This window comes from Equus przewalskii, chromosome 3 (assembly GCF_037783145.1).
Source record: "Equus przewalskii isolate Varuska chromosome 3, EquPr2, whole genome shotgun sequence".
Taxonomy (NCBI): Eukaryota; Metazoa; Chordata; class Mammalia; order Perissodactyla; family Equidae; genus Equus; species Equus przewalskii.
In genome coordinates, this window is record NC_091833.1 from 71,717,559 (window position 1) to 71,739,071 (window position 21,513).

Genomic DNA, 21,513 nt, shown 5'->3' on the forward strand with positions numbered 1-21,513 from the left:
AGTTTAGAGGATGAAGTTGAAAGAAAGGGTAGACCAGAGAGAAAAAGGCATTCTAGATGTTCAGGACAGCATGAGCAAAACAGAGGCATGATATGCTAACCTTTGAGGCCTTTCTTTGATCTGGAATGCCAAAATAACATATTCTTTAATATATTTAAATTATATTGACCTGTTCTCCAACTACTCACTTCTACGCTACATTTATCAATAATTAGAAATAATTACCTTTCCTCAGTGTTTACAAGCCAATTCACATTTTGTTAATTTTTTAAAAGAAGTAAGTCTACCTACTTGTGCATGTGTTCTTGATATGTGTGAGTTTGGGAGGGTGGAATGAAGAAACTTCTAATTTTTAATCACTATTTGTCAGAAATTGTGCTAAAGCGCTCCCTCAAAAAGACTCTGCGAAATGATCACTACTTACATTTTACAGTAAGAACACCAAAAAGGTTAAGCAATGAAAGTAAACTGATAGACTACAAAGGTTAAGCAATGTGGCTTATGTGAAAAAATCCAAAGCTCATGGGTGTTCTATGATCTGAAAGCTCTTCCTAAGATGCCACATTTCTGACATCACTATATGATCAACAGAAGCCATTATATATTATTAGCATTATTATTAATCTATTAGTTTATTTTCTCTGTATTTGGAAAAAATAATGACAAAGGCTTTAATCAGAATTTGAGAAAGCTTAAAATAAGCTCTACCCAAAGGTAAACACTATTATTACAGTTTAGTAATTTGTACTGAATTTACGAAGCATCTCCAAGAACCTAAACTTTGATTATAACCTACATCCTACTTTGTTTTTCTTAATGTACTCAACAAGTGATATTTTTCTTTTTAGAAGAGAAAGTGTTTTTTCCTGAAGTGACTTAAATCTAAACAAATATTTTAGGGGAGAGAGGGACAGAAGGAAGAGAGAAAGAGAACCACTCCACCTCCTGTTACAAAGGCAGCAATATTGTATAAGACACAGGTATTCATCAGGGACTATTTACATTTTCTAACAGGGGTTAAATGTTCTGAACCGATTATATAAACAGCCAGCAAATCAAGATATCTAGTATGCCAAATTGCACATTTAGCTATATTACTTACTTAATCATTACTGACTTTATTTTTCTCTTATTAGATTTGAGAAGGTAAGCATGTGTTTTAAAAAGGAGAAAGCAAAATAACATGGATTATGTGTATGAGATATTTTTCCTTAGATTACAATAAAAATTATTTGATTGCCCAATCTTGTGCATATTCTAATCCACTCTTTCACATGATACTCCATCTTACCCCAATCAGACATATCTTATTTCAATGGAGTATTTCTTTTATACTCTCTATCAGAAATAAAATAATTATGAAACCCTCTGAGATGTATCACATAATTGAGCACATAACAAAAGAAAATGTGACAACTTTAATGTCACCAGTGGAAATACTAGTGAAACAATCATTCAATCCACACCCAGAAAAGGACTGACAATTCAAAGTTTGATTTCTGCTAATGAGTTGAATTAATCAACAAATAACCCTATAAACCAAAATATCTCAAAAATGGAATATTTCATATTCTCTAATCAAAACATATGAGCAACTACATTATGGTCATATTATTGAAATTCAATCAGATGGCTTAAGAAAAACCTCCTAAAAGAATTAAGATTGTTAAAATGTCCATACAACCCAAAGTCATCTATAAATTCAATGCAACCTCTATCAAAATTCCAATGGTATTTTTTCACAGGCATAGGAAAAAACAACCCTAAAATGTGTACAGAACCACAAAAGATCCCAAATAATTAAAGCAATCCTGAAAAAGAAGAACAAAGCTGGAAGCATCACACTTCCTGATTTCAAACTACACTATAAAGCTAAAGTAATCAAAACAGTATGGTCTTGGCAAGAAAATAGATACATAGACCAATGGCACAGAATAGAGAGTCCAGAAATAAACCCTTACGTGGTCAACTAATATTTGACAAGGGAACCAAGAATACTCAATGGGGAAAGGATAATCTCTTCAACAAATGGTGCTGGGAAAATTGGCTAACCACATGCAGAAGAATGAAATTGGACCCATATCTTACACCACTCACAAAATTTAACTCAAAATGAGCTAAAGACTGAAATGTAAGACCAGAAATCATAAGATTCCCTATAAGAAAACATAAAGGAAAAGCTCCTGGACATTGGTCTTGGAAATGAATTTTGGATATGACATGAAAAGCATAAGCAACAAAAGTGAAAAACAGTAAGTGGCACTACATCAAACTAAAAAGCTTCTGCACAGTAAAAGAAACAATCAACAAAATGAAAAGGCAATCTACAGAATGGAAGAAAACACTTGCAAGTAATATTTCCGATATATCATATTTCTGATATATCCAAAATATACAAGGAACTCATACAATTCAACAGCAACCCCCCCCCCCCAAATAGCTCAATTAAAAAATGGATGGAAATGGAGGAAATGAATAGACAGCTTTCCTAAGGAGGCATACAAATGGCCAACATGAAAAGATGCTCAACATCACTAATCACGGAAATATAAGTAAAAGCCACAATGAGATATCGCCTCACACCTGTTAGAATGGCTGTCATCAAGAAGACAAGAGATAACAAGCGCTGGTGAGAATATGGAGAAAAGGGATGCCTTGTGCACTGTTGGTGGGAATGTAAATTGGTACAGTCATTATAGAAAACAGCATAGTGGTTCCTCACAAAATTGAAAATAAAACTACCATATCATCAACCCCACTTCGGGGCATATATCCAAAGGAAATGAAATCAGGAACTCGAAGAGATATCTGTACTCCCATGCTCATTGCAGCATTATTCACAATAGCCAAGAAATAGAAATATCAAAGTGTCCATCAATGGATGAATGAATAAAGAAGATGTGGTACATGTATACAATGGAATATTATTCAGTCACAAGAAGGAAGGAAATCCTGCCATTTGCGACAACATGGATGGAACTTGAGGGCATTATGCCAAGTGAAATAAATCAGACAAAGATAAATACTATCACCAATAAGTATGCTAGTATCATTAGCATGATAGTGTCACATGCTAGTATCACTAGCGTGATATCACTAATAAGTGGATTCTGAAAAAAGCCGAATTCATAGAAATAGAGCAGAATGGTGGTTAACTGAGGTTGGGGAGTATGAGAAATAGGGAGATGTTGGTCAAAGGGTACAAACTTCTAGCTATAAGATGAATAAGTTCTGGGGATCTGATGTACAGGATGATGATTATAGTTAACAATACTGTATTGTACACTTGAATGTTGCTATGGGATGAGATCTTAAATGCTCTCACCACAAAAAAGAAATGATAATTATGTGATGGAGGTATTAGCTAACACTATAGTGGTAATCATTTCACAATATATTAGTGAAGCAAATCAACATATAGTAACACCTTAAACTTATGCAAAGTTATATCTCAATTTATTAAAAAGAATAAAAGAAAAATCTCCTAAGGTGATTTTTGCAATTTCCAAGAGAAGTACTTGGTTTTATTGTAGGAAAAAAAAAGTGAACAATAATTCCATGTTCTCTATATTCTCTGATATTGAGACATGGTTTTGACACCCAATAAAAATGCCACCAAAATTGAAAAACTCAAAACACAGAATGGATGAAAGAACAATATGCTTATTACTTGTTATTATAAACCATAACAGTAAGCTTCTAAATCAGATGTTTGCAATTTTTTTATGAAAGACCAGACAGTCAATATTTTAGGCTTTGTGAGCCAAGAGGCAAAACCAAGGATACTGTGTATGCACTTATTTTAAATTTTAAAGTGATCATTTAAAAATGTAAAAACCATTTTTGGCTGACTGGCTGTAAAAATTAAAGGCAGCTGGACAAATTTAGCCCATGAGCTGTGGTTTGCTGAATTCTGTTCTAATAAATCACACAATTGAGCTTGACGACATATATTTAAAAAAATTTCACTTATGCTAAATATGTTAAATATACTAAAAACTCTAGACTTGTTTTTGGATTGTGAAGTTCAATATCTCTACCTGGGTATCAAATATAATTCCTAGTTATAGCAGTGATGTGTATTTGTAAGATAAGAAAAATATAAATAATAATTGGGAAAAGTCTAATAGGTATTAGCTAACAAAAAATACAACCAGAATAATTATGCATAAAGTACAAAAAATCTGTTCTGCTCTGTAGAAAATTTCTACATTAACATTAAAATTTTAAATTTTGTTAGTCCACATTTTCAGCTAATATATAAAGATAATAAGTAAATCTGGTTCACTATAATTGAGGATATTATAACCTATTATGATGGTCCAATATGTCTTTATTTACGTAAGGCAGAAGAGCACAAAGAGAATGGGGTTCTAGCAGGTGTTGACCATGGGCATGCCCCCTTCTCTGAGCCACACTTTCTTTATGTGCCAAATGGGAACATTTTGGCCCTTCCTGCTCCCCAGGGAGGACACCCTGAGGGTGAGATGAGCTAATAGTGGTGAAAGTGTTATTTGGACTCAAGGCTACCATTTTCTTTAATTTCCTGACTTAGTTCCCATCTTTGTACATATATTTTTGTTGACCTTCAGTGATAGCTCTCTTCTATCAAAATCTAGAAATTTTCCCCAAGTGCCTAGTCTTTCTGACTTCTCTGAAGTGTTTTACAATACTGACCACTGTCTACTTTTGGACATTTTCTCCTGTCTTTCATTCACTATACCATCGTGATTTTCATTCTCCTCAGACACTTCCTTCCTTCCATGTCTCTTCTTACTCATCATTCATGTCTCCTACTTTTTACCCTCATCAAACGTGGTAGACTGCTAGCTGTTTGCAACATCCAATTCCTCATCTTCCTGGGGTAAAAAGCTGGACGTTTCTCAGTTTTTCTTGAAGTTTAGGTGGTACCATTGATAGCGTCTTATCCGATGGAAGGTGAGTAGAAGTGATATAAGCCACTTCCAGACCTCTTATACAAGATCCTCTCTCTCTTTCTCAGACTGCCTGCTGGATGTTAACACCCAAGGTGATGTGGAAATCATATATTGAGGTTGGTTGAGGCTTCATCAGCCTGTGTCCCTCCATGGGGCAGCCCCATCAACTGGGCCATGAGAAAACAATAAACATGTATTAGGTTAAGCAACTGCAGTTTGAGGGTTGTGTGCACTAAGTATTTGGGAACATTCATCCATTCTAACATAACCTCTTTTCTAAGTTAATTCTAATCCATTAGGTTACAACCTATTCATTCTAATATACCCTCTTTTCTTTTCTGTAACCTGCATTTATAGGCCTGAGTCATCATTACTATTCTAGCCTGTATTTATGATCATGTCAATATATTTTTGATACCTATCACCACATAAAATTGAAACAGAATAAAATTAGACTCAGCTTGACAAGCGGACACTCTTCTCAACTTTTGTTTTAGATCCCATCAGTCTCTCAAACCAAATATCGCAAACATAGCTATCTTTACTCTTTATCTTCTTTGTTTTCCAAAGAAAAATTTTACATCTTGTTGTTTCCTTCTTAGGAAAAATATTCACATTTTTGCCATTTCATTTTTAAAGCCATTTCTCAATATCTCATAATTATTATTATTACCTCCATGTTACACATGAGAAATCTGGGGCATGGGAAGGTTAATGAACTTACCCAAAGTCACGTAAGCTTTTTATAAGGAAGATTAGCCCTGAGCTAACATCTGCCAATCCTCCTCTTTTTTCTGAGGAAGACTGGCCCTGAGCTAATATCCGTGCCCATCTTCCTCTATTTTATATGTGGGATGCCTACCACAGCATGGTCTGCCAAGCGGTGCCACGTCCGCACCTGGGATCCGAACCGGTGAACCCCAGGCCGTCAAAGAGGAATATGTGAACCCAACCGCTGTGTCACCGGGCCAGCCCCTCAAACAAGCTTTTAAGTGGAGGAACTAGGATTCGAACCCAGACAGTCTTGGCTCAGGGGTCTATGTGATCAGAACTATAAGGAGCACATCTTTAATAGATTTAAAGAGTATAAGATGAGAAAATCAATCTTGAGATTTAAAAAAAATGCAATAAAATTATTTAGTTGTTAAAATTAACTTTGAAAATAAATATTTTATTGTGGTTGATGTGAAAAATCACAAAAATAAGCCAATATAAAGAAATTAAATATTGCATTCTAATCATTCAACTCATAGATTTAATAAAAGATGCTTTTAAAGAAAAGAAGTACAGAGACCATGACTAAGTACCCCATCATTCATTCAAAAAACAGAAATATGTTATTTTATCATAAAGTGTTTAGACATTTATATTTTCTAGTATATAGAAACTAGTTTTTAAAGAAATAGAAAAATATGTATTTCCTACGGCATGCCAATAGATATAGATACATAGAGAGATATATCTATCTCCATGCCTCCATAATATCTTAGAAAAGCTACTTCCTAAGACACAAATTCCATGTGTGTGCCAATAAAAATATTAAAGACTATAAGATGAATTCTACAAGAATATAATTTTTGTGTATTGTCTAAATCAGAAAATACTTTGCTTCTGTTTTTGCTATTAAATACATTCACCCACTATTATGCTTGTATTTTGTGTCTGTTTCATCCTTTACTATTATAAAAATAAAATCAATGCATTAATATATTTATTTCTTAGAGACAAACATATCAAGAATGATTTACATTATGGTTGCTTTGCTATCATGCGATGTACGCCATTTATTCCTGAAGAGAGAATTCTAGCTTACCTTCTTTTGTAGGACACAATGGAAAATGAATATAAACATTCCCTGTAGAGAATTGAAAATGGTGAAGAGATACGCCATGATGACTGTGCTTTCATTAATATACATGAGTCCAAAGGCCCAGGTCAATCCTAACAGGCAGAGAAGAGCTATTGCACCTATAACCCATGACCTGTAGAGAGAAGAGAAAATTAAAGGTTACCCAATAATTGGTCTTTAATTAACATAGTAATATCATATCAACAATACTGACACTGAAAAGAATGTTACAGTAAGTTTTATTGACAGAAAATGTAAGACGTGGTATAAGTACTTTAAGATTTTAATGGAGACTACAAGTTTACAAGCTTGAGGAGATATACACGGATGAAAATGTTATGAACACAGAAATTCATTTAAGCAAAAGCAGATCTGTACTATTAAATTATTCATGTATTTGCAGCAAATATGCAAATGATATGGAGATGTAATTATGGTGAATGGCAAGGGGGAGAAAAGTCTATAAAGCTATGTTAGTCTCCACTGGTCTCATTAGTATGATAACATTTGTTTAATTGGACTCTCTGTATTAGTGCTTCATCTGACACACTTTTACCCCATTTTTCCAAATTTCCTTTTTCTCCATAAAATTTTCAGTGTTTACTGACAAAAACAGAACTCATATTAGAAGGAACCAGTATATGAAATACATGTATGAATTTTAAAAGTTCTATTTGTTTGCTTCTATGGTTGTGTAGAACAGGTGAGATATAGTGGATGGAAAAAATAGTTCCATTCCAGATCATGCTTTATGTTCTTTCAGCCTTTGATTGCTGTCTTCTAGATTATGTTGGACTAGACTTTGAAAATCAGGCAATTGGCAGCTTTGTTGAAAAGAAGCTTAAAGTCTCGTGGAATCTTTATCTCTTTGAAGTGTCTATAAACTCAAGGGAGAAAATGAAGCTGAGAATGGGGATGGAGTGGTATGAACAAAGTAGTCTAGAATGGAAGACAAATTCTCACTCTCACTCCATTCCCTTAGCGTCCACCAAGCTGCCATTCGCAATAGTAATAAACAGGTGACAAAACTTCATATATTTGTGGCTATGTGTTACATATTTACTATCAACAAAGAACAAATCTTTCCAATAGATGGGAATCCAATAATTGAAAATGGAATCCTTCTCAACTTCTAAGTATAGAGGAGAATAGGACCAACCCAGTCTAGATCTCTATACACTCAGGAATCCACTCTTTCCTTTCTCAGCACACCTTCCTTGAACAGGGTAAGCTACTATTTCTTTTCAGCAGACTATTATCCTCCATTTACATTGTCTAAGGAAGAAATATTTATAGGGATTAAAACTTTGCAACACAAAGGGGAAAAAAAATCACGTATGTTTACCATAATCTGAAGCTGGGTTAAATAAAGTTTTCAGAGAGAACTCCATCTTAAAAAAGATATGGTCCCAAAAGAAGTCAATTATTATTAAAGCCTTAGCAAAATTAATCTCAAATATTTACTATTTTTCTTCTACAAACATCAGCCATTATATTTCAGATTTAAATATCTACTAAATTTAATGTTTAGAGCATTTTCTTGAATAAAGAATCCCTAAAGAAGGCCTGCTCTTGTAGCGAGCATGTTTGCTTATAGGAATTAGAAAACATCTTAGATGTGATATTTTATTCTACAATTAGATTCAGAAATATGAGAACTTTCAAGGGAAAGCTCTCAGCTTCTTACAGACATTGGAAAAAGGAAAAATGGGAAGAATTGTCATTAAATCAAGGCAAGATTGCTACTTAGAAATAAAATGATAAGATAAAATACTCAAGTCACCTATTATCCACTAGAAAACACATGAGGGGCCCAAGAGTTACTGATATAAAACTGCAATGAGCCCAATTTCTAAAGAAAAAAATAAGCAAGAGCATGAAGAAGTATGTGAAATGGAATTGGAGAAAATGAAAACAAAGGACTCTTCACCAGAAGAACAAACTGAAAGTCTGGAGCAAGGTCACCCGTAGGTTTCCAATCTTAAGTTTATTGTTGCAGGACATGTAATTTTAAAACGTACAAAGGAAAAACACAAATATTAACATTATGTTTATTCTTATTAGATTAGTACAGACTTGTAGCTTTGTTTCAAAAATTTAAGAGATGTATTCATAAAGAATGAGATCATTAATCACATGACATGTCAAATTTGAAAGAGATAATTTTGCAGAAGTAAACTTTAATTTTTGAAGGAGGCATTTTTTCCCCTTTTTGGTTATTTAATATAGAAATTCATTAATATCAATTGCAATTGGGTAGTTTCATACCCATAAGATCATTTTGAAGATATACCACTAAATCGCAAAATAATTTTAGATGAATCGTGTCCAAACAAACAAGAGAAACGAGGACCTACGCAGCACAGAGGAACACAGCACAATGAAAGGAGAAAACAATTAAAAGCGAAACAAGTCTGTACTACATGAAGTTGCTATTACTGTGGCACTGAGTTCAGGTGATATCCAATTAAAAGAGGTGAAGCAGAATTTTTTTGGCAATACACTTGCAGCATATTTACTCTGCACAGAAGTTGTATGCCTGATTATTTTCCTGCACAGTTTGCTCTTCTGCCTCAATGTGAATGACAGAAGCTCTAATGATTTCTCAGGACTGATCTGACAGCTGGTTCATGGGACCACACTGATAAATGGAATTTATCAGCCATTCAGGTCATTCTTACTTGATGAAGGGTCTGTTATCCTCATAGCTAAAGAATGCATAGACATAAAGACAAGAACACCAACATTAGCATTTTATGACAAAGAATTTCATATGAAAAATATTCTCCAGGTTCCCAAAGGCCTCTGTCCCCCAGCTCCCTCAAAAGCATCATAACCTTCCCTTTATATCCAGAAGGTAAATCCTAAAATGACCATGAGAACTTAAATAACAAGGAATAAAATCAATTTTACAATACTGCAATATCCCTTATGAGACTAAAAAATTCCATTTTTTCATCAAGTGCTTATATTACTTGTGACTTGACAGAGAACATTTATTTCTTAGAGATTGCATTTCTCTAGAGAATGAGAAATCTTATGAGCAATCTGGAAAAGGCTTGGGGGCATACTTAAAATGACAGATCTCATGTCACCTAAAGGTATCCTTGTTCTGTAATCTAAGTAGGTAAGATTACTTAATTATGGACAGTACACTTCTAAGTAATTTTAACTTGCAAGTGATTGACTGGACTTAAATCGGAACATTATAGCCCTTTGAAAATAATCAATCCTGACTACTTTAAAATTCTTTCTGTTAGAGTACCAAGAAAAAAATTTCAATAATCTTTCACAGTGATAGGAGCAAACACACAGCACCTGTTCATAATCATGTACATTTACTAATTTATTTAGTATCATTCCAATAAAATAAGATCCCAGTGCCAAGTTAGTAAAGATAGTTAGGGAACATTTTGGATGATCTTTTTACAAACATAGTTGCTGCTCAGTGAATTGTGACAGGACAGAAAAAGAGAAACTGTCTGCTCTTTCCTCTTACCTCTTGCCAGAGGCAATAGTTTGCAATATTATGCATACACAAATAAAGGTCTTAGAAAGGCCCCAACTGTGATGCCTTTTGAAAAAAGATTGCTACTTATGAAAAACCTCACTGTCCAGAACATTGAAAGAGTAAAGAATGGTGGGAGAGTCTGAGATTTGAAGCCAGTTGCCTGGGGTTTACAACCTAGCTCAGCCATTTACTAGCTATTTGATCTTAGGAAAAAATTAATTAACCCGTGGTTGTGTCAGTTTATACATCTATAAAATGGTGACAATTATAATGTAAGTTTCCTATGATAATGAAGTGATATATTATGTATAAAGTGTTCAGAACAGTGCCTGACATATTGTGTCTAGTAAATATTACATAGTTATTATTAGACTATTTAAAGCTAAAGTCAGACGGAAAATACAGAATTTCTTACCCAAAGAATAAAACACCACATAATAAATGTTGAGTAGTTAAATTCATTTGAAGACATTTCAGGAGCAATATTATGAAGTAAAATAGATGTGGCAGAAATAAATTTGTAGATGGAGCAGAGAGCGACTAATTGTGCTGTCTAATATGGCAACTGCTGGCCATATGGGTTTCTTTAAATTTAAATTCATTAAAACGAAAAAAAGTTTAAAATTCAGCTCTTTAGTCACACTATCACATGACAAGTGCTCAAAAGCGTCAATAGCTGCCATACTGGAGAGTACAGTTCTAGAACATTTCTGTCTTCACAGAAAGTATTGGACAGTGCTGGACTAGGACACTCAAAGAGAGTTTTAAGCCAGGAAATGGAATTCCAAGAGATATTTAAACAATGCCATGGATGTGTGAATAGATGTGTGAGAGATAAAGACAGAAGAATTTCTAACAATTGATCATATTTAATTGTGAACTGTGCCTTCAAAGAAAATCCTGTACCTACAGTAACATTGAAAAGTTACAGAACATAATAACATAATATTTACTCCACTATACGCATTCCCATTGCATCAGTATATCCCATCTGTGTGCTAGGTTCATGACTGGAATGACACTTTCTATCTTAATTTGTATAGGACAACATCAGGTAAAGAAAGTTACAGAGGTTGGCATGTAGGAATACATGCAAAAATGCTCTAAAAATTGTATTAAGTTATCTACATGTTTCAAACAACAAAATACAAAATTGGCACTATAATTGTTGGAGTGAGATATTTTGCCTGTAATGGGAAATATCAAAAAGAGAGCTATCAGGGTACAATTCAGCAGTTTTTGTTGGCCGTTGTGGGGATCAGCCAGTTGCCGTGCTTGATAACAAAGACTGAGCTCCAGCTTCACTTAGAGTTAGCTATAGCCCTGCGTTTAAGTAGCGTCCACTGGAATGTAAACAAAAGTGAACTGTCACATTACTGGGTCTTTCCAATTAAAGGATTGGAAATAGGCTTCCCTTGACCATTTTTTTCCTTCCCGTTTGCTAAGAGAAAGTGACAGTAGAGCCTCAGACCAAGAAATGGAAGCTGTGTATCGATGTGGAGCTGCCGTATTAGATTCAGACCACCTACTTCTAGACTCTTACCTGATATGTTTAAGCCACTATATTTTCGAGTATTTTCTTTCTACAGTGGCTTAGTCTGTACAATAATTGATAAAGCATTTAATTTGTATCTTTGAGCTATAAGAATTTCCAGTTCATATTCAATATAGAAATTCACGCTAATGGATAAAGCATTATTCATTAATTTTACCTCCAGAATGACATAAATAATATACAATGGTTCAAAAATTAAAAATCACTAAAGATTACCTATGTAATCAAAATGATGTCAGTGCCTTCCATCATTTTGTCAGATATTCTATTGGCTTAGAAAATCTAGTTTGATAATGTCTCTCCACCAAACCCAAATTAAATTGATGGTAAGCTTGCCACCAGTTTTGGTGGCAAAGCCACATGCTATTGATTCATTATTTTTTATTCTAAAAAACAGATCTACAAAATTAGCTTCTAAAGCTGAAGAATTTTCATTCTGATTTGCCATTGAAACGAAACCTCATTTTGGTTGTATGATTAAAATGATTTCACTGCTGTTATTTTAAGATTTTTTGAAAATATGGACACAAAGGCCTACGATGCTCTTGGCAGATGTTAACAGAAATTTACAGGTTATCATATAATTTAAAGTGGAGACATTGAAAATGAATTAAAATATCTTGAACATACAATTTTCAAGAAATAAATAAGAAGAAAGGACTCTTCTTTCTTTGGCAAAAATATTTTTCCTTTGTCAAACATTTTATTATTTTATTCTTACTAACATCTAAAATTGAAAACTTTATTTAAATATTAATGTCATAAAATTATCTTTAAAAGTGATCATTAGAATCAAGATTGGAATTTTTAGGAGTCTCTACACAGATAATAATTATGCATATATTTATATATTCTATAACAATTCCGAAGTACACAAAAGTGCTATTAAAATCTAGCCCCATGGAAGTTTAGCTCAAAATACATCTTCAAGAGGATAAATGTCTTAACCAAAACGTTAACTTACAAATTAATGCTATGATGTAAAGACTCAAAGTGCAGTGTATCAGTATAGACATGATGAATGAACAGAAACAATATGAATGAATCAAGTTAGTTATTGGATATTCTCTCTCTGCCTTCAAGAATTCAAAATTGAATATTTTTTTGATATAATTTTTGAAGGAAATATTATCTAAAATTCATGATATAAAGGAGATAAATTCTTTAAATAGTTTAAAACTTTCCCTTCTATTATATTTAGATAGATGGTAATTTTTAAAAATAGTGGAATGGGTAAGGTTTGCTGTGAAGGAAGATGCAGTGATGGGAAGCATATTTGAGAATTTAATCCCCAAGCCAAAAGATGCAGTCAGTGATAAGTCACAACAGGTAAAGGAAAATGAATGGCTTGATCGCATCACTTCAAGATTAATATATTCTGGGATTCTCTGGTATTGTTGGAGACTTAGCTAATTGGTGTTGGTGAGTGAATTCTATGTTTAATACTGAGAAAGAGAGCTTCATGAGGTATACAGATACCTGATTAGTATCCCAGTATTTCTAAGTTCAGTATGCAGCTGAATTTACTTTCCCTGGCATAAAACTAATTATACCAAAGAAATAAACACTTTTCCCCTTGGATTTGATTTGGGTTACTGTAGGAAGGATAAAGGTAATGTGGGTGAGTTTCTCACCTTAAAGCACCCAAAAGTACTCTTCATTCTTCTTAGAAGAAAAAAGGTAATAAATACTTATGCATCTGCCTGTTGGACAGGCTTTCCCCATTGCCCCTCCATCAACAAGACTCCCAAACTAAGGACTAAGAGGATTCAGTTACCCATATTCTAAAAGGAGCCAACAACAACCCAAGCTAATAGACTTCACTTAGAAGTGATCTCGGAGACACTACTTTGCCACCTACCAATCCAGGGGTTCCTACTCTTTAAAATTAGAAGTAAAGACAAGGCCTTTTAGGATTGCAATGTTCACAGAATATATGAAACAGTGGAAAGAGGAAGGAAAGAAACATCTTTACTTATACTAATCCCCCAGCCACAAACATTTAATAACCAGAATAGACTGCAAAGTAGCAAAATCCATCTCAGATATCTGCTACCCAGTGGTTAAGGGATATTTCAGATAGCACAACTAGAAGAGTAGTGATCAGAGAAAAATCTAGACATTCCACGTTTACACCTCACTGTATTGAAAATGCTCAATCAACTAGTAACACTTATGATAGAAATTCTGACTGCTTTATATTTCTTTCAAATGTATTTTATATTAGTGGGACTATACCATCCTAGAATTATATTATTATATTCAATTCACTCTCTTTTTTTGACCACTATAGGAAGATTAAAAGGAAAAATCATTTAGAATGTAATTCAACATTTCTGAATAAAATATAAAAATGTTTCATTATGGTCATATGTTTAAATCATTAAGTATTAAAAATTCTTAGAAAAATGTGAAATTCAAATAACATAAATGTAAAATTATAAACGACAGAGAAGATGTTTATATTTCAACTGTGGATTTGATTGTTATTAAAGTATTACTACTAAAAGCTATATTGCTATATTTTGTTCATATGAAATTTATTAAGAGAAAAATGAAATGAACCAAATAAATAAATGGTTTAGAATATATCATAAACATTGTCATTCCCATGTCTCAATGTCCCTATAATAATACTACAGATTGACAGCATACACCAATATTAAATTTTTAATCACAGATTTCACTCTGCTGATAAATTGAGTAAGTCTGAAATTAGGCAGAATTGAATATAATAAATCAGGATCAATAAATACTAAATCAATGACTGATCAAACTTTAATTATATTAACTCCAAAACTCAATGTTATGCAAATTTTTATAACTCAATATGATGTGGTCAAAAAAGCAATTTATATATGAAAGAAATTAAGGGTATCAATTATGAGAATGAATAATGAGTTCCTATATTGTACCTAGACAGCTACAAACTTATTACAATTTAGTATTGTCATCTATCAGATTCATAAAAATGAACTGGTAGGTTTCATGAAAATAAGATATAAAAGTTTGGAATCTTATGTTGGAAGCAAATATATCACTGTATGATTATTTATTAACATTACTGTATGAAAGATAGTGACTGAAAGCATGGACTTGCAAATCAGCCTGCCTGAGTTTGAATACCAGCTGTGCGTTGTACTAACTCTGCAACCTTGGGCTAATTATTTAACCTCTCTGAGCCTCATAAGCCCCATCTGTGAAAAGGGGATAAATACAAAACTTTCTTCATAGGGCTGTTGTGTGTATTAAATAAAGGGACTTAGCACTGTTTTAAATACACACAAAAATGCATAAATACACAAAATTTTAATATCTAAAAGTACTCTATAAATATTTGCTATTACAATTAGTGTTGTGTACTGCCATTCTGACCTCAAAAAAGGGGCTATAGAGAACAATACAAACACAGCACTACGTTAGGTTTCCTTTTAAATGTTTTGGAAATTCATATGTTAGGTACGAATCCAAAGAGGAAGAGGGAGTCACTGATCTGAAATGATTTTTAATATTCATATTTAAAAAGTCTCAGTTTATATAATGTTTCATCTTAAGATTTCTTTAGGCTTAGTAAATGCTATGAATTTTTACATTCTCAATTGAAATGGGGTACATCCATCTTTCTAATGAAGACTAAAATAGAAACCCAGAATTCTCTGGATTATATGAGAAATCTAAATTTAATTCATAAATATACTGTATCCTCAGTGTTTAAAAGTCTACTAAGTAATTGCAATGTTTCACTAAATGTAATCATTTTGGCCATAAAGAATGAAAGACAAAAAATCATATGTGAAATATTCAGGAAAATTCATGATATATGAGATATATGTTCTAAAATTGGACTTCATTAATATTTTTTCTTATTATTTTTTGAAAATTTGAAAACATGAATAGGAAAGATGAAATAAATGACATGATGCCTATATAAAGAGAAATTTGTATTTCTTTTCCATAATTTTTATCTTGCAAGCAATGAAAACTGTGGCTTTAGTCAGTAACATCTCAAGATCCACAAAATATTAACAACAAATTGACATATTTTATTTGTTGATACTTATAATTAAAATCACAATGTTTCCTGGCGCACTATTGGAGGGCCAGTGGTTTTTAGACTTATACTGGGTCTCGGAATTCACTGACTTTTTAGAACATATGACCACAGGGCTGATAAAATTTGGTCATTGGAATGCAAGGTGTTGAAATACCTTAAAGAATGTATTACATACTTCCAGGATTTCTTTTTTAAACTTAGAAGACGCACAAACTTTTAAGTTAAGTAAAATAAGTCAGGAAATTAATAACTTTTTGATATTCTTGCCAAATGTGTTTCGACAGGTTGAATTGCTGTTATGCTCCTTTTCGTACCATATGGTATCATCACCTCTCATTTCAACAACTTGCAACAGAAACATTCACCTGTGAATAAACTCCTTATTATAAACTGCTTGTAAGAACAACTAAAACATAAGAAAAGCACAACCAAGTATTTAAAACATGTCCGTACTTACTAAAGAGTCCAATAAATGGAACCAAGGGAGGCATTGAAACACAATAGGAAGCTGGCAAGTTTTATTTAATTTTGGACAAGCAACTTAACCTTCATAAGCCTTAGTTTACACACCTCCACAATGAATAGAATAATCTCACTAGGATCTTTTTAGTGTCGAGGAACCAAGGAAAGAATAGTCTATAGCCCCTAGGTTATCAATTAGTGAGAGCTATTGAAGAGCACTCTGAATTCTTGAGTTTATCATTCATAGGGAACAGTGAAAGTCCCTTGTCATTATGTGGTAAAGAATCTGAAGTTGAAGTCTCCCTGCACAGGCAGTGCACGAGAGCTAGTTACTCCAACAGTGAGGAGGCCTCATTAACGACCCAAGGTCTCTACCACTATTCTGCTTTTAATACAGAAACCCTGGATGATGCTGTTGTTCCTAATTAAATTTGTTACTAGGAATTTAAATATAATTTCCTTAAAATTATGTCAAAGAGAAAAAAACTAAGAAATGTTATAGAAAATTTAAGCAATATGATAAATAAATCCAATTTCGTCGATACATAAAAAGCTCCAAATAGCAAAATAACAAATTTTAAATTAATCACATTTTAGGCCAAAGGGCAGCCTCAATAAATAAGTACTAAGAATTGACATCCATCAGAATGTATTCTCTAGTGATAATGAAATTAAATTAGAAATCAATAACTGATAAAATATGCATACGAACAATTATCTATCTGCTGCCGTATCTGCAAAAAGGCCTCAAGTCCCAAAACTTTTTACAAATACATTCTATCTAATATTCAAGTAACAAATAATCCTTTTCTTGTATAGGTTAGGCCTAAACAGAAAAGAAGAAAAACTTTATGAGACTACTATAATTTACCAGGTAAGGACAGTTTAAGAGAATAAAAAATAAATTACAAGAACGTTTTACTTAAGAATTTATACAAAAATCATAAAAAAGTTATTAAATAGCAAAATCAAATGATGCATAAACATCATGATCAATTAAGATTTGTCCCAGAATGGGAAGGAATATATTAAAAGAACTTCAAAAACTGATTCTGGGTTCAAAAACTGATTGTGCTTCAAAAACCAGCGGCATGGTGGTTAAGTTCGTGTGCTCTGCTTCAGCAGCCTGGGGTTTGCTGGTTCAGATCCCAGGCACAGACCTATGCACCATTTATCGAGCCATGCTGTGGCAGGCATCCCACATATAAAATAGAGGCAGATGGGCACAGATGTTGGCTCACGGCCAACCTTCCTCAAGGAAAAAAAAAAAAAACCTGATTCTGAAATTTATGAAAAAAAATAATAAAAGCCCATGAGTAGCTAAGGCAATTTTGAAAGAGACGATCAAAATGGGAGGACTCACTCTACCAAATATTAAGAAGTTCTAGTATGAATGTGGTAATGGTAGAGGAACAAATGTGCCATTTTTTAACTTATATTTGATATATGAAATATATTAATATACAATAATGTTAATACTTTTGTTAATACATTATTACTTTTTATACTCATGGCTTGTTTTCTTAATCTCATAATTTAACAGTTTTAAATTATAACCTTAGACTATCCGTCTTAGTTCTGGAACTGAGAGGATTTTTGTTTTAGTCCATTGAAGTGTTTATTGAAAATATCAACTTCCATAGACAACATTCCAGAGTATTCTAGAATGTATACTCCAATAGTACATTTATAAAAGTGCCAGGGACTTTGATGACAGACCTTTTAAAAATACATAATTGTATGTAGTGGAAAAATCCAACAACAGTTGGGACTCAGCCAAGAGAAAATTAGATTAGGAAATTTTCAAGTGTGGACTGAGCAGCTCAAGACACTTAACATTCCACTATACTGTCTGCACATTTTAATTACAAATCCAGTGATTTAATACATAGTTCTTTATTTAAAGTAACTATGACTTACATGCTTTCCTCACTTTTAATGTGAAGTAAAGAAAAAAAATCATTTTAAAACAAAGTAACACTCCTATTAGAAAGCACTCCTGGAAAATAGGAGAACGAGAAAAGCTGAGGTCTGAAAGAGTGTTGTTACCTTACTGTTGTTTGTACCTAAATGAGAGCATACCTTAGGAATTAGGGGAAACTGATACGCACAGTAGGTTGGTAAGTTTTTCAGTCCATTTGTACAGTCCATAACCTTTGTGCTAATTATTTTGCATATCAGTGATCATCTCTTTATTACTTTTAATCATAGAGCATTTTATTCTCCTTTTATGAATTGAGATACAGTTACATAGCCTAAGCTGTGATTATAAGATTTATGTACTGTGACATTTTCCAGAATTTGGGGAGAACATGTATATATCTAAGTCAGAGTGTGAACAGTGTTCTCACTCGTTTAGGGGACTTTTCCATTGCTCTGGGTAGGGACTCTGCTGCCCAAGATGCTAAGTGATCACAAGAAGATAGCATGTAATGAATTTAGACAACCAAAATGGTTACAAGCTTATTCCTTCCATTTTTTTCTAACATTTCTTCATTATTTCTTAATCTACTCCAACTTTCCACCATTCCTCTCCCTCCCAAAAAATTCCATCCTGTTCTTTGAAACTCACAGTCCAATATCAACAAATTCCCCTATATCCTAAACTTCATCCTTGGGTGTCTCTGTCACCTTCATGCATTTAGTGAAACTGTCCCCTGCTGACAGTGCTTTCCCTGAAGAACACACAAACTCAAATACTGGTTCTCTCACAATCTTCGAGAAGTAGAAATGCCACTGCCAAACCATGATTTCCCCTCTGTCAAAAACCTCAGCTCCCTTGAAGTTCTTGCCATCAGACATTTACCACCATCCCCTTCATGTTCATACTTTCCTCCATTGTCAGCCTAGATCCCATGGCCTCTTACCTTCTTATTTCCTCTTTCTCCTTTAAGGATATGAAAAAACCTGAGCCTGGATAGGTGAACACTACTGGGAAAAAACCACACAACCATGATTACTGAAGATATGCTAAATTCATGACAACAAAATTCTAATGGCACTTAATATTTGACAAGCCAACTATACTTTCCTGACACATATGCTTTCCCATCCTCCAGAAGGAATATTTCACATCTTCCTTCAACCCCAAACTTCCTTCTCATCCAAATCCCCTAAACTGGGATAGGAAATAGCTTCCTACATCCTTGAAAAAATAGAAACAATCTCACAGTTGTAAACACATTGGTGCACTGTCCATACCTCACAATGCCTTGTGCAGCTCCTGAATTTATCCCCCAGCTTCTGTATGCTTAGCCGATAAAGGCTGGCCCCTGTGACCTATAGATGATTGTCCATGACACTAGAGCTGCTGTGCCCATACAACCAGAAGTGCCTGGGAGTTTACATTCCACTCTCATCCCCCAGCAAGTCTGTAGTCAATTACAAACAAGTGTGGAGTTACACAATCACAGCTCCTTCACCTCCAGGTTGGACAGCTCTAAAGTGTAATTGACAAAGCAGAGCTTCCTTTGGGATCAGAGTTAATCTGAGACTTCATCCAAAATCACAACCTTGCATAGCTTCTTCCTTCTACTTACCTGCTTCCCCTTACTTTCTTACTGATTTCTTCTGAAAGCACTTCCTTAATAAATTGCTAATGCTGAATCCTTGGCTCAGAGTCCAGCTATGGGAGAATTCCATCAAGAATACTGACAGAAATGTTCTCATACATCCAACACCAAATCTATCAACCACCTTCAACAGTACCCACACATACTGTCTTCCCTCCTATTATAGTGAAAGAAGTGCCTCTATTCTCATAAAGCCAACATATCCACCCATCCTGACGCTTCTTGGTGATCGTGCTCCCGCAAATGATTATTCTCTCTCCCGCTCCTGTTCTCTCTTTCTTCTCTATTGGCTCATTCTCATCAGTAAATATACTTTAGTATTCCTTACTTTTAACAAACAAACAAATCTTCTTTCTAGATTCCAGAGATTTTCCAAGAATCTTGTGTGTTATCCTTTACTGAAAAATTTATCGAGAGTTTTCTATACTTGTAATCCCTACGTGCTCATTTTCCTAAAAGCCAGTCTATTTAGGCATAGTTTCCCCATAACTCCACAATGCCCCTGTCACTTCCAGATCCATCTTATCATACTTGACCACTCAGCAATATTCTACAGTTGACTGCTCCCTCTGTTCTTGGCTTCCATGACATAACGTTTTTACATATACCTTGATGACTGCACTTTCTGAGTCACCTATACCAGAACAACATTCTTCTTGGGTAGTTTCATTCAGTAATTCACTTCAAATACTAGTAACTCTGAAATATCTATATTTAATCCTGACACAACAGCTAGGACATTGAAACTCCTGAAAATTGCATTTTACTAGCGTGAGTTTATAGTTCATAACTTAAAATATTAGAATAATCAGAGGGTTTTAAAGATGGGCCCTTAATGATCACGTAATCCAACCAATATTTGGATTTAAAGCCTCTTATGCATGTCTTGAAAAGGAAATCATCTCTTTTAATATTAAATACAATTTAATTTATTTATAGGTGTGCAATGTAATGCAATGAGGAATATATAGTAATGGTTAAGGAAATGGACTCTGAAGCCAGACTGCCTGTTGGAATTCTAGTTCTGGCACTAACTAGCCGTGAGGTTTTGAGATGAGTTAATTCTCCTCTTACAAACCTCAAAGGGTTATTGCAAAGATTAAACTTATACATGGAAAGGACTTAGAATTATGCCTAGCACACGTTAAAGCTTGAATAAATTAACTACTCATCTTATTACTTTGCACGTAATTTCAAATAGACACATACATAAAATCTCAAATTGATGTTTGATCAAGGGCAGCAATTACTGCTGATTTAGGGGCAGAACCAGGAGTATCGTTCTTTTATTTCAAAACCATGACTAAATTTTTACTTACAGGATGTGACTCAAAATATGATGTAAGATTTAACTTCATATAACTCACAAAATTTTACTTTAAATATCTCCAAAAAGCATCTGAAACTTGGGTTGATTAGGATTTGGAAGCTAAAAGTCTTTCAGCCTAATATTACTTATTCAAAGTTTCTCACAACAATTTTTTTAAATGAGTAAGTTTGGTCAATTTTCAAACAAATGTATATACACATAATCATTGCAATAAATAAAAATTGCAATTTAAAATAATTTGTG

At 33.6% G+C, this 21,513-nt stretch overlaps 1 protein-coding gene across 50 annotated transcripts in view; it reads right to left on the bottom strand.

Annotated features, from left to right (window-relative positions):
- ADGRL3 (adhesion G protein-coupled receptor L3) overlaps positions 1–21,513 on the bottom strand; it is an 801,248-nt gene that overhangs the window by 71,508 nt on the left and 708,227 nt on the right. For 27 of the 50 annotated variants that reach the window (XM_070612870.1, XM_070612875.1, XM_070612853.1 and 24 more), the window contains 2 exons: positions 9,468–9,494; positions 6,751–6,919 (listed from right to left, as the gene is read on the bottom strand). In XM_070612870.1, the coding sequence (XP_070468971.1) occupies positions 6,751–6,919; positions 9,468–9,494 (196 nt within the window). The remainder of the gene's footprint in view (positions 1–6,750; positions 6,920–9,467; positions 9,495–21,513) is intronic. The other 23 variants (XM_070612873.1, XM_070612860.1, XM_070612859.1 and 20 more) reach the window with 1 other exon arrangement.